Raw genomic sequence first — 12,493 nt, forward strand, 5'->3', positions numbered from 1 at the left:
TTAGAATGAGAGGTGGCACAGAATCTCCCAGCATTTGGGAGACTGAAAGACAACCCTATGGAGAGTGCCTGGCCGGCCCCAAGGCTCCCCAGGGGGAGTCAGGATGTCCGAGAGACTCTGTGGAGCTGCCAACCCTCCTACCCCTGGGGCTCCAAGCCTCCCCCTGTGCTCTTCCCCTCCACTGCCAGCCTGTAGTGGCAACTGCTGCAGCCCTCCCTGGTTGCTTTATTTATTTATTTTGCACCAACAGGGTTGCTGCAGACTCATTCTCGCCTGGTTTAAAAAGAGAGAGAGGAAAAAAAAAAGAGGAGAAATGCTTTCTGGCTCTTCTCTCTACCTCGGTCTTGGCAGCAGGCAGCCGCAGCAGCAATAGCAGCAGCGGCCCGGCAGGCGGGCAGGCGGGGAGTGAGACACACGGGGAGGTGCGGGCCGAGGGGCAGCTTGAATGGGACAGGCCCCCAGCCCTGGACAGATGCGGTGCCCAACTTGATGCCACCCTCCGGCTTCTCCGGTAAGTGCCCCCACTTCCTGTCCCGGAGCTGCAGCTGCCCTTCTTCATAACATGCTCAGAGACAAGGCCGGACCCATGAGGGCTAGAGGGTTTGTGCCCACTCCGCCCCCAGCCCACCATTGATCTTGGCCCCTTAGGACTTTGGTGGGAAAAGTAAGATGTCCCAGGTGCCCCTGGGCAGAAGGACTCCAAGGAGATCTCCCTCCATTTCCCAGGTGCTCTCTCTACTTCTGGGAAGGATTATTTTGCAATCAGTGTGGATATTCCAGAGATCTCTCCTCCAGGAGCCCCCTCCCCATGTAGTTCCCCATGCTTCCTCAGGTCTGCTTTAAAGAGGCTGTCCAGGATCAAATGTGTCCCCAGACTGGCACACAGAGACAAGAAGAAGAAAGCACCCTGCTTCTTGAGGGTGATGCCCTGGACCCCAGCCCACATGAGGAGAGAAAGAAGTGGTTCTGACACCTATCTCTTTCTGCAAAGTGGCAGGGAGCCAGTCCCATAGCCACGGAGCTTGGCAAAGGAAGTTTGTGATTACATTAGCCACCTTTAAAGAGAAGGGGGCTGGACCTGCCAGCCCCTGGTCTGGCAGGCTCTGGAGACTAAGAGGATGCTCACAAGAGTGGGAAGGAGGGAAGCTGGGTTACACGCTTCACTGCACTTTTGCTGAATGCAGGAAAGAAGGAAGAGCAGGAACTGCAGCAGTAGTGATAAAGAGCTAGCTGTCAGGTGGACTTCCCAGGACAGGCACTGGGGGAGGGGGGGCAGGGATGAGGGAAGCTGGGACATTGGTCCCTGAAGAACTCTTAGCATGCCATCCATACCTGTTAGGTTGGGATAGGGAACAGAGGAGCCTGCTCAATAGCCTCAGCTGGGCCATTCTTTCTCATGCCCAAGCCTCAGAACAGTGTCCCATGTCCCTTGCCCTTTCGGCCTCTTTCTGCAGTTCCTGAATTACTATGGTCCTCTGAAATAGCTGTAGGGTAGCCACCTGAATGATCCTTGTGGGAGGGGGTATAGTGTGGGAAATAAAGGGGAAAAAAATCACACTATCTCTTAAACTGTCTTTCCTAAGTTCCACCTGGGAGAAAATGGCCCATGTGGTAGAAAGCTGATCTCATAGGGCCCAGAAAGCCAGAAGTCTGAAAGGTCAAAGGTGACTGGGATCTGCAGCTAGAAAGAAACCCAGGCATCCTGCCTCCCAGGGAGCATTAGTTTGCTCTTGTCCTGTCTCTGCAGCCATCCCTTGCCAATTCCAGTACCTCCCCTCTCTTGGGGTCCCAGTGGTCATTGACCAGGATGGGTCCATGGGATCTTTTCTCCTCTGTCACCTCATTCAGCCTCTAGTGGTCATCATAGTCATCATCTTCCTAATTTTTCCCAGGCACCTGGCACCCAGAAACTTACTTTAAGTTGACAGGCTGGGCACACAGCCTGTGCCGAGATCTCCTATGCCAGCCAAGGGCCTGCTTACTCCCACCACAGTATCTGGTTAGACACTGTCCCTCCTCACTCGTCTATGCCTCCCTGGCTCCCAATGTGTCTCTTGTGCATTTCTCAGGCAGCAGAGGCCAAAGGCAACAAGAGATCTCTCTCAGACTCCCACACGGGGTTTGAATCAAACCACCACAGAGGGCCATGAGAGAAGCCTAAGTCTGAGGACCAAGCAAACAATGTTCAGGCCTCTCTTGGGTCCCTTACACCCCAGCGTCATCTACAGAGGAGGTGGGCTGCCCTTGGGGTTCTGGTGAGAGATTCACGTGTGCCCTGTATCCTCTGCCACATTTAATGTGTAGCTTGGCTGTCATCCATAAGGCGTTCTGGGGAGATTGCCTCATGTTAGTCTGGGGCCTCAGGCCCTGGGCCAGGCCGGAGGAGGGCAGAGAGGCAGTGAGTGGATCCTGGGGGGCCAAATTGAGGCCCACATGCTTCCCAGGCTTAGATGACTTAGTCAAGGTGAGGCCTCTCTCCGATCAGGATCCAGGGATATGACCCCTTTAAGCCTTAGACAAAGCTGTGGGCAGATAAAATGAAAGAAGGGTGAGCAGAGAGGGACAGGGCAGAGACTAGGAGAGCAGCTGTCAGGAGAGGGGACCTGGGTATTTCTGGATCTCTGTCATGTTCCCATAAAACCTTCCCCACTGGACTAGGGTTCCATGAGCTAGTAAGCACTTGGCCTGTTAGCCAGGGGTGGTGGAGGGGAGTAGAGAGTCCCCAAAGAGGAGGCTCCAGGGGGTGTACACCAGAATCTCTCCTGCGTCTGCACACTACCCGGCCACGCTGAGACAAGTAGCTCAATCCCTCTCCTCTATGGAGGCTCAGGGAAATCCATGGTACCCATTATCTGAGCCACTTTCCAAAAAGGGCCATGTCATCCTCTGTTCCAGGAGCAAAGAGGGCATGGCTGTGGCCACAGCTCCAAAGCAAGCCTGGCCCCCATGGCTCCCCGTCTTTTTCCTGCTCCTCCTGCCGGTGTTGGGGAGCAGTGGCAACTGCCCTGCTGTGTGTGACTGCACCTCCCAACCCCAGGCAGTGCTTTGCGCCCACCGGCGATTGGAGGCTGTCCCGGGGGGACTCCCACTAGACACCGAGCTCCTGGACCTGAGTGGGAACCGCCTTTGGGGGCTTCAGCAGGGAATGCTCTCCCGCCTGGGCCAGCTCCGGGAACTGGACCTGAGCTACAACCAGCTGTCCACCCTGGAGCCGGGGGCCTTCCACGGCCTGCACAGCCTACTCACCCTGAGGATGCAAGGCAACCGGCTGCGAATCATGGGGCCTGGGGTCTTCTCAGGCCTGTCTGCCCTCACACTGCTAGACCTTCGCCTCAACCAGATCGTCCTCTTCCTTGACGGCGCTTTCAGGGAGCTAGGCAGCCTCCAGCAGCTGGAGGTTGGGGACAATCACCTGGTGTTTGTGGCTCCGGGAGCCTTTGCCGGGCTGGCCAAGCTGAGCACCCTCACCCTGGAGCGCTGCAACCTCAGCACCGTGCCTGGCCCGGCCCTGGCCCGTCTCCCGGCACTGGGGGCCCTGAGGCTCCGAGAACTGGACATCGGGAGGCTGCCGGCGGGGGCGCTGCGGGGGCTGGGGCAGCTAAGGGAGCTGGAGATCCACCACTGGCCATCTCTGGAGGCTCTGGAGCCAGGGAGCCTGGGCGGGCTCAATCTCAGCAGCCTGGCCATCACCCACTGCAACCTGAGCTCGGTGCCCTTCCAAGCACTGCACCACCTGAGCTTCCTCAGGGTCTTGGATCTTTCTCAGAACCCCATCTCGGCCATCCCAGCCCGGAGGCTCAGTTCCCTGGTGCGGCTCCAGGAGCTCCGACTGTCGGGTGCCTGCCTCACCTCCATCGCGGCCCACGCCTTCCATGGCTTGACAGCCTTCCACCTCCTGGATGTGGCCGACAACGCCCTTCAGACACTGGAGGAAACAGCCTTCCCTTCTCCAGACAAACTGGTCACCCTGAGGCTGTCAGGTAATCCCCTGACCTGTGACTGCCGCCTCCTCTGGCTTCTCCGGCTCCGCCGCCGCCTGGACTTTGGCTCTACCCCACCTGCCTGTGCTGGCCCCCAGCACGTCCAGGGGAAGAGCCTGAGGGAGTTTTCAGATATCCTACCTCCAGGGCACTTCACCTGCCGACCAGCCCTGATCCGAAAATCCGGGCCACGGTGGGTCATGGCTGAGGAGGGGGGTCACGCCGTTTTCTCCTGCTCTGGAGATGGGGACCCAGCCCCCACCATCTCCTGGATGAGGCCTCAGGGGGTTCGGCTGGGGAGGGCTGGGAGAGTGAGGGTCCTACAGGATGGGACACTGGAGATCCGCTCTGTGCAACTCCGGGATAGAGGGGCCTATGTCTGTGTGGTCAGCAACGTGGCGGGGAATGACTCCCTGAGGACCTGGCTGGAAGTGATCCAAGTTGAACCACCGAATGGCACTCTCTCTGACCCCAACATCACCTCGCCAGGGATCCCAGGGCCTTTCTTCTTGGACAGCAGAGGTATAGCTATGGTGCTAGCAGTTGGCTTCCTCCCCTTCCTCACCTCGGTGACCCTCTGTTTCGGCCTCATCGCCCTCTGGAGCAAAGGCAAAGGCCGGGTCAAACACCACGTGACCTTCGACTTTGTGGCACCTCGGACCTCTGGGGATAAGAACTCTGGGGGTAACCGGGTCACTGCCAAGCTCTTCTGACCTTTCCTTCCACAGTGGGGCCTCATCTAGGCCAGCTTCAGATACCACAGTAGGAGAGAACCAAGGCTGCTTGGACTGGACGTTCGTCCCAAACAGCCCAGATCTTCCCCACCTCCTGCCCACACCACGCCAGCAGCAAATGCTGCCTCCTCAGGCTTTTGCAGTTTAAGGAAAGCATTGTCATCTCTTCCCTGAGGGTCCTAGGAAACAGAAGGTGTAGATCCTGTAGTCAGCCCAGCCCTCCCCTCACACCACATACAAAGCAGTAACTATAACCCTCCAGTCTGCTAGTCTAAACTCCAGACTTCCTTCACACACACTTACACATACCCTGAATAACCAAAACCAATTGCCAACCGCAGCGATAAGGCTACTTCAGGGGTGGGGCTGGAAAGGGCAACTGCTTCTTGGAGTCTGCTCCTTATCCAGGTGGTGTCTCTCTCTCCCTCTTGCTGCTCTGTCCCCTCTCTAGGCACAAGGAACTAGGGCCGATGACCTCAAGCTAAAGAGAAGAGGATGTGATGGGGGAGTGGGGAATGGGGGGTGGGGACAGACTACACACTGGCACTGGGTCTGCATGAACCCCCCCCCGCCATATCATTAAAGCTGCTGTCATGTCATTAAAGCTGCTATCAAAAGGCCATGACAGTGGAGGCCACAACTAAATGTGATCGAGTTTTCTTTACTTCAGTCTTTTCCACCCCTTCTGTCAGAATCCCGCTTCCTACCCTTCTGTCTGCCTGTTAAGCCTGTAACCCAATGACCTTGCCTGAATTTAACGAGCCTGACAGCCAAAGGTTTATGCAAAAGGTTGCCCGCCATGCCTGAAAAGATCAGCACCCCCAGCCTGTTTCCATGTCAGCCCTTTCCTCTATGTGCTCCATCTCCAGAGTTGGAGGAGAGAGTCTCTGCCTTCCAAAGGATCCCTCTGCAGAAATTCCAACCCAGGACACCCAGCTCCTCCCCTTTCTTTCTCATTCTGGTTGGAATCTCCCTACCATTCCTGTTTTGCAGATCCCTAGTGCCCTTGGTGGAAAGCAAGAGAACCTCCACAAAATGCTAACAAAAACGAGAATCTGCAGCTGTCAAAGGAGAGAGACCCAGAACACAACAGAACTAGGTTTGGAGGAGCAAGGTGGGAGGAGCACTGCAAGCTCTAGTGAAAAGTGGAGGGAAGAAGGAGCAGCAGGAACTACATGCCTTCCCGCTGTCCTTATGGAGACCCCAGATGCAGAGGTGGAGTGGGAGGAGAAGATGCTGACTGCCTCTGAGTGTGCTTCAAAGAGAGGGCAAAGCAGTGCCAGAAAATGTGGAGATGCTGAGAGCTAAAGAGAGGCAGAAGCAGTCTCAGCATCATAGGAAGGGGACGAGTAAAAGGAGAGGAAAGGAGCTGGGAGGAGGGACCGAGAAGTGGAGAGTCACGAGGTCCCGGGGAGCCTCTCCTTCTCCCTCCCTCTCTTTCTCTCTCTGCAGCAGCATCTGCACAGCATCCTCAGTTCCTCTCCATCTTCATGGGTCCCCACCCATCCCTCACCCAACAATCCGCAAGCATCATCAGCTTCCGAGCCATTCCTGCTGTCATAGTCCTTGCTCTGGGGAGACTCTACTCATTAGAAGACTCCCAGCCCAAACTATCCCTGACAGATGAGAGAAGCTGGCGCCATATGGAGCCAGCCAGACTTCACCAGTAGGCAAACTCTTCAGTGGGGCAGAGGTGGGAATGTGGGGGTAGGGTGGGGAGAACGCAGAGGTGAATGTGAAACCCAGCAGTTTGGAGAGTGAGGCTGGGGAATCAGGCAATCTTGAGTACCCTGGAGCCTCCAACCCTGCCCCCTACCATGCAACAGACAGTTCTCTTAGCCTTGCAGCAACCTCTCCTCTCCAGGTTATAGGACACCAGAAAGGTTCCCCTGGGGCACACCCCTCTTCCCCCATCTCCGAAATCTTCCACCAGCTGCTTGTTAGATTGCGACTTGGGGGACAGGTGCTAGAAGTTCTCATTTCAATTGTGCACATTGCAATGCAGAAAAGGGCAGAAGCAGCATTGCGGTTCAGAGAAATCTTCTCTGGGAAGCATCCCCACCCTGAGGCAGTGGGGAACAGATGACATGTGTCTAGATCAGGAGCTGCTGCTGCCTGAGCCCCACTGCCTCCAGAGCAGCCCAGGAGAAACAGACTGCGAGTCACTTGTGCTGTGGTATGCTTAGTCGCTCAGTCATGTCCAACTCTTTTTGACCCCAGGGACTGTAGCCCGCCAGGCTGCTATGTCCATGGGGATTCTCCAGACAAGAATACTGGAATGGGTTGCCATGCCCTCCTCCAGGGGATCTTCCCAACCCAGGGATCGAACCCAGGTCTCCCGCATTGCAGGTGGATTCTTTACCAGTTGAGCCACCAGGGAAGTCCCGCGAGTCACTTAGGGTATACCATTTTTTCAATGGTATCACATTGAAAAAAAAGCAACAGATACAATTAATTTTAAGACTATAGTTTATTTAACCCAGTATACCCAAACTATGATCATTTCAACATGTTATCAATATAAAAATGAGTGATGAAATGTTTCACATTATTTTTTCATACTAGGCCTTTGAAACTTAGTATATCCTTTACACTCATGGTACATTCCAATTTGGTAACTAAATTTTCGCCAGAAATATCTGATCTGTATTTAGGTTTCATAAAATTCACTGTTGAAAAAATCAACTGATACATCCAAGTTGTTCCAACCATATTAAAAGTTTTCTAGAGACTTCCCTGGTAGTCCAGTGGTTAAGACTCTGAGCTTCCACTGTAGGGGGGCATGGTTCCAATCCCTGGTTAGGGAACTAAGATCCCACATATAGCTCAGTGTAGCCAAAAGAAGTTTTTCATAACTAAATATTGGTTTTAACACTTAAATTAACTGAAATGAAGTAAATTTTAAATTCCACTCCTCAGTCACACCAGCTATCTTTCAAGTGTTCAATAGCTACATGTAGCCAGTGGCTACTTTATTAGACAACACAGCTCCAGATGTTATAACTCTAGGTGTAGACTAGAGCACAGGTAGGAAAAGTATCCCCCCAAAAACACATTCAACCTAGAGGAAATGCCTGTGGGGCTCCCCCACCCCCACAACCACCCCTTGCTCTCCTGATACAGCCTTTCCAGAACACTTTCAAGGAGCGACACTAATTACTGTAACAAGGTTACTGGGATGAGCAATTGTACCACAGCTTGTACCATCATCAGTAAGCCAACTGCTTACCTCACCTGTCTGGAAAGGCTGCTTTAGCTGGGGGTGGTGGTGGTGGTAGGTGTCTGTGTGTGGACAAGTGTGTGACAACAACCAAAGACATGGGCAAGTGGTATGTGTGTATGTGCAGGAATGTTACGATCCACATCACAGGCAATCCAATGCCAGCTCTCCCCTGGGGCGACAGCCGTGGAGATAGAAAAGAAATAACACTTATTTTATACCAGTGGTTATATGTAGGATTTCTAATTTAATCCTCATATCAACCATATAAGATAGGGAATCTTGGCTGATGGAACGAAAGGTCAGGTAGATTAAGTAACATGCTTGAGTACACAGAGCTAATTAGTAAGGGAGCTGCTTCTGAACTTAGGGCTGTCTGACTCAAAAGCCAAATGCTTTCCATGACACTGTCGTACAGCTCCAGTCACTGTCTGCTCTCATTACCCACTTGCCCAGGGTCTCTCGGCTGCAGGAACTGACCTGTGAGAAAGGTAAAATCCAGGTGACATCCTCCGCCCCACCTACTCGGACCAACTCTTAAGGAAAACTGGGGTCAGTTGTTGATCCTCACCTTCTTTCAGTAACTCTAATGCACCTGATTCAGGAAGCAAGGGATCAGTTGTTGGCTTTTAATCTTTTTTTCTCAGTCTCCTCTCCCAATGTCCTTGCCTCTGCAGAAAGAAGCAGAAATTCCAGAAATCAGATGAAATGCCTGGATGCCAGCAACACAGCCTCTTGTGATTAAAAATGGAGGCTTCAGATTTCATAGGTGCTTTTCAGAGTTCTAACCTCAACAACCTCTTAGGTTATAGAGTGCCAACTCAGGAATTTCCAGTATGGTGGGACGATTGGTGAACTGCTTTACTCTTGAGAAGAATTCAGCTCTATTCACCTGCCTACTCCTGCTTGAGAGAACCTTCCTGAGATCATCCTGCCCCATCCTCTCTCTACCCCTCCTCTGTTTCATTTCAGACATGATCTCATCTAAGCTGAGAGAAGTTTGGACCCAAAGACATTCTGGCAGCACTTCCACACTCCCTATTTTGGTCCCTGAGATGCTCTAATTTCCCTACATCCTTTGCTGGGCTGTTTCCCTGATTCAAAGGAAGAGCATGCTGCAAGGCAATGATCCTCAACTTTGAGAGTTACAAACCCCTGTGAGAATACCCGGTGCACGCAACGGACAAAAATGCTTATAGAAACTCTGCTGTGGGAAGCCTCAGGTGGCAGGGAGAAAGGTGAAGGCTTAGGTTGCCTGTGCTCTCCAGGTCCATTAGAGGCAAAGAGAAAAGGCTAGGAAGGGCTATGGTGTGAAGTAGCTAATTGCATAAGTAAGAGCAAGTGATAGGACAGATCCTATAAGAAAACATACTCCAGCTGCTCTGCTCCCCTCCCCGCCACCATTCTCCCCACAGCGTCCATCTCTCAGAGAGATGCAGGAGGCTTTGGGTAGGATTTTTGCTCTAAGAAGTCAGTGTGGTGGTGATGAAGGCTGGAGAGTGTGTGAGATCAGGAACTCTTGAATCCTTTTCCTCTAAACTGTTTTGTAAAGGGGAATTAAGGAGGAAGACTTCAAGCTGGATGATGGTGGCCAAAGAGGGTGAGGAGAGTGTCTCTCTCCTAGGACACCTGCCACAACTCATTAATCTTACCTAAAGACAAAAGGGTAGCACCAGCATAATTTCTGATACTAAGACCCATGCTCCCAGTTGTCGGTTTCTGGTGAAGAGCCTTGAGTGATGGGGTGAATCCTACAATGGGCAGAGCCACTGTGTTGTTTTCCAAAACCTCAGACAGAGTATCATTTGAATGGTTTGCATGTTGTCCAAGAAGGGAACTCTGTAAGCAGCAGGCTCTGAAACTAAGCTACTGTATTGAGAATCCCTCCCTGTCCAGCCCTCTAGCTAAAGTCTACTTCCCTGCTTTGCCTTGTGGAGTGGAAACACCGGCCCACTGAATTCTGGGCCACCCACACTTTAACTAGTTTCACCTGCTGCCACCTACACCTTGTTCAGAATACTCTTCAAGGAAATAAAATGGACTCTTTAGAACTGGAGATGAGAATAAAGAAATCACAATTCACCCAATCCCAATTTGTCCTACGTCTTCTTCTTTTTATTGTGACTTTTTTTGTTATGCAAGTATTTTTTATTTTATGTAGCTGAATTAGTCAGCATTTTCTTTGATAACTTCTAGGTTTCATATCATATTTAGAAAAGCCTCCTACTAGCTGAGCCTCCCTGGTAGCTCAGACAGTAAAGCGTCTGCCTGAAATGAGGGAGACCTGGGTTTGATCCCTGGGTTGGGAAGATCTCCTGGAGAAGGAAATGGCAACCCATTCCACCAGTACTCTTGCCTGGAAAATTCCATGGATGGAGGAGACTGGTAGGCTACAGTCCATGGGATTGTAAAGTCGGACACGACTGAACAACTTCACTGGTTCCTACTATCTAGATTATTTAAAAATTACCCTATGTTTTCTTTAAATACTTTTATAATGTCCTTTTTGTATATGTAAGTATTTAGTTCACCTGGAATTTATTTTGGTGTTAAGGTGTGAAATAGAGATCCAATTTTGTTTTATGTGCTAAGTCACCTCAGTTGTGTCCAACTCATTACGGCCCTATGGACTGTAGCCCACCCAGACTCCTCTGTCCACGGAATTCTCCAGGCAAGAATACTGGAGTGGGTAGCCATTCTGTTCTCTGGGGGATTAGGGGATCTTCCTGAACCCAGGGATCAAACTCTCACCTCTTACCTGTCCTACACTGGCAGAGGGGTTCTTTACCATTAGCACCACCTGGGAAGCTTTTATCCAACCCTTATCAGATATCCAAAGTATATGAACAGACAATTTACAGAAAAATATAATTGCCACTTAAACATACTAAGAGATGTTCAATCTTGTAAGAGAAATGAAAATTAAAATTTCAGTGAGATGCCATTTACACTATCAGATTGTCAAAAATCCAAAAGTTTTATAACAGGCTATATAAGCTTGCTGATGGTAGAGAAAACTGGTAAAATTTCTGTGGAAGGCAATTTGGCAATACTATACTTACCAAAATCCTTTTCAAATGTTGTTGGTGGAATGTAAATGAGAAAAATCTTTGTGGAAGAAAGAGAATTTGTGAAATTGTATATAGCCAAATAAAAAATAATAATAATACACACACTTGTCAGACTTAAATGTTTGCAGCCCTAAATATTTACTGTACAGATAAGAGACAAACAAAATATACTTGGGTATCAATATAATGTTAAAGGACTGATTGAATAAACCTTAATACATGCCTCAAGCTTACTGTGAAACTTAACTATTAGGCATGTGCTGCTACAGATAGATATCTGGAGCATGCAAAGTGAAATTGCAAAATAGTCATATATAACATGTTACCAACTGGATAATATATATGAATTTAATGTATGCATATTATAGAAATCTTGTGGAAAATCCACAAGAATCTGGTAAAACCGGTTGCTTCTTTAAGGATGAGAAACCTGTTCATTCCTTGGTAGAATGTACATGTATTACTTACTCAAAACACATATATTTTTTAAATTAATACAAAACGGAAAACTGAGGCTCAATGGCATCTCCTTAGTTGACTAAACATATAATCTTGCATTTATTTTACAAACATTTACTGCATGCTTATCATGTGCCAGGCATTGTGACAGAAGCTGGTGCGAACGATTCCCACATTACATGGAGCGCTCAACCCCTGCCCGCAGGGTGAGCCCCTAGTGCGGGGCGGGGACTGGAGGCAGGGAAGGGTCGGGGCCATCTCGCGAGGCTCTCCGCCGCTCTGAATGGGTAGCAGGGCCCAACCGTCCATAACCGTCCAAGTACCCAGACGGCGACTGGAATACACTCTTCCAAAGCAAACCGCCGTCTGCATCCCCTTCCTCGCCCCCACAGAAACGGCTCCCCTACCCGCAGCTTGTGCCTTCGCGCCAGTAGCCTTGACCGGTCTCCCTTTAATCCCCAGGGAAGGGTGGGCCCCTGATGCCCGAACTACTTACAGCTCCCTTACCACGGGTTGCTCCGAACTTGGGTCCTTCATCTCTCCTGCTGTGTGGTGTCAGTCCTCCTCGTCTGTTCACTCCTCGACAGAGAAATAGAGAAATAGAGATCCTCACGCTCTGCGGCGCAATTCCTTCCGCTTGGCTTTTTCTCTATCTCTACAAAGACTTTTTAATGTTTTCCCGCGAGATGAGGCGGGGGGCACGTTTTTCATGTCTCCTGAGTCTCTGTCATGGTTTGCAGACCGATCGAGGCAAAGGATCGCCCGTCAGGAGGCGGCTTCCCCGATGGTCACTGGGTTGTAGAGTGGCACTGGCTTTCTACAAAGGCAATAATTTTGTGCGAATGGTGATGCGGTTGAGTGATTCCACCCCCTTGCCCCTCTGGAGCGCTGATTTACACTCCATCCCCACCCCCACCTCAGTGGAAGCCTCCTAGGTAATTGGCCTGGAGTGGGCTGGGAGTACTCCTTGAGCCTCTAATTGGCTGTTTAATACTCAGCAGGTGCAATCTCAACGTCGTCGGCTTTCCC

The 12,493-nt window shown here is 50.9% G+C and overlaps 1 protein-coding gene and 1 long non-coding RNA gene across 2 annotated transcripts; one reads left to right on the forward strand and one right to left on the reverse strand.

Annotated features, from left to right (window-relative positions):
- The first annotated feature begins 30 nt into the window (after positions 1-30).
- LINGO4 (leucine rich repeat and Ig domain containing 4) lies at positions 31-5,359 on the forward strand. Its single transcript, XM_081490843.1, has 2 exons — positions 31-511; positions 2,896-5,359. Exon 2 carries the CDS (start codon positions 2,909-2,911, stop codon positions 4,691-4,693), a length of 1,785 nt encoding a protein of 594 aa, XP_081346969.1. The 5' UTR covers positions 31-511; positions 2,896-2,908; the 3' UTR covers positions 4,694-5,359.
- Positions 5,360-8,161: 2,802 nt separating this feature from the next.
- On the reverse strand, positions 8,162-12,386 carry LOC145506379 (uncharacterized). Its single transcript, XR_014053834.1, has 3 exons — positions 11,972-12,386; positions 8,506-8,605; positions 8,162-8,414 (listed from the first exon to the last, which is right to left on the reverse strand). It is a non-coding gene; the product is annotated as an uncharacterized LOC145506379 (long non-coding RNA).
- Positions 12,387-12,493: the final 107 nt, after the last annotated feature.

The sequence above is a fragment of the Giraffa tippelskirchi genome, chromosome 5 (genome assembly GCF_054371585.1).
Source record: "Giraffa tippelskirchi isolate mGirTip1 chromosome 5, T2T-mGirTip1v1.2.pri, whole genome shotgun sequence".
NCBI classification, from domain to species: Eukaryota; Metazoa; Chordata; class Mammalia; order Artiodactyla; family Giraffidae; genus Giraffa; species Giraffa tippelskirchi.

What these genes read in the sequence shown, in the direction of transcription:
- LINGO4 (XM_081490843.1), top strand. Translation starts at nt 2,909, where the DNA reads ATGGCTGTGGCCACAGCTCCAAAGCAAGCCTGGCCCCCATGGCTCCCC.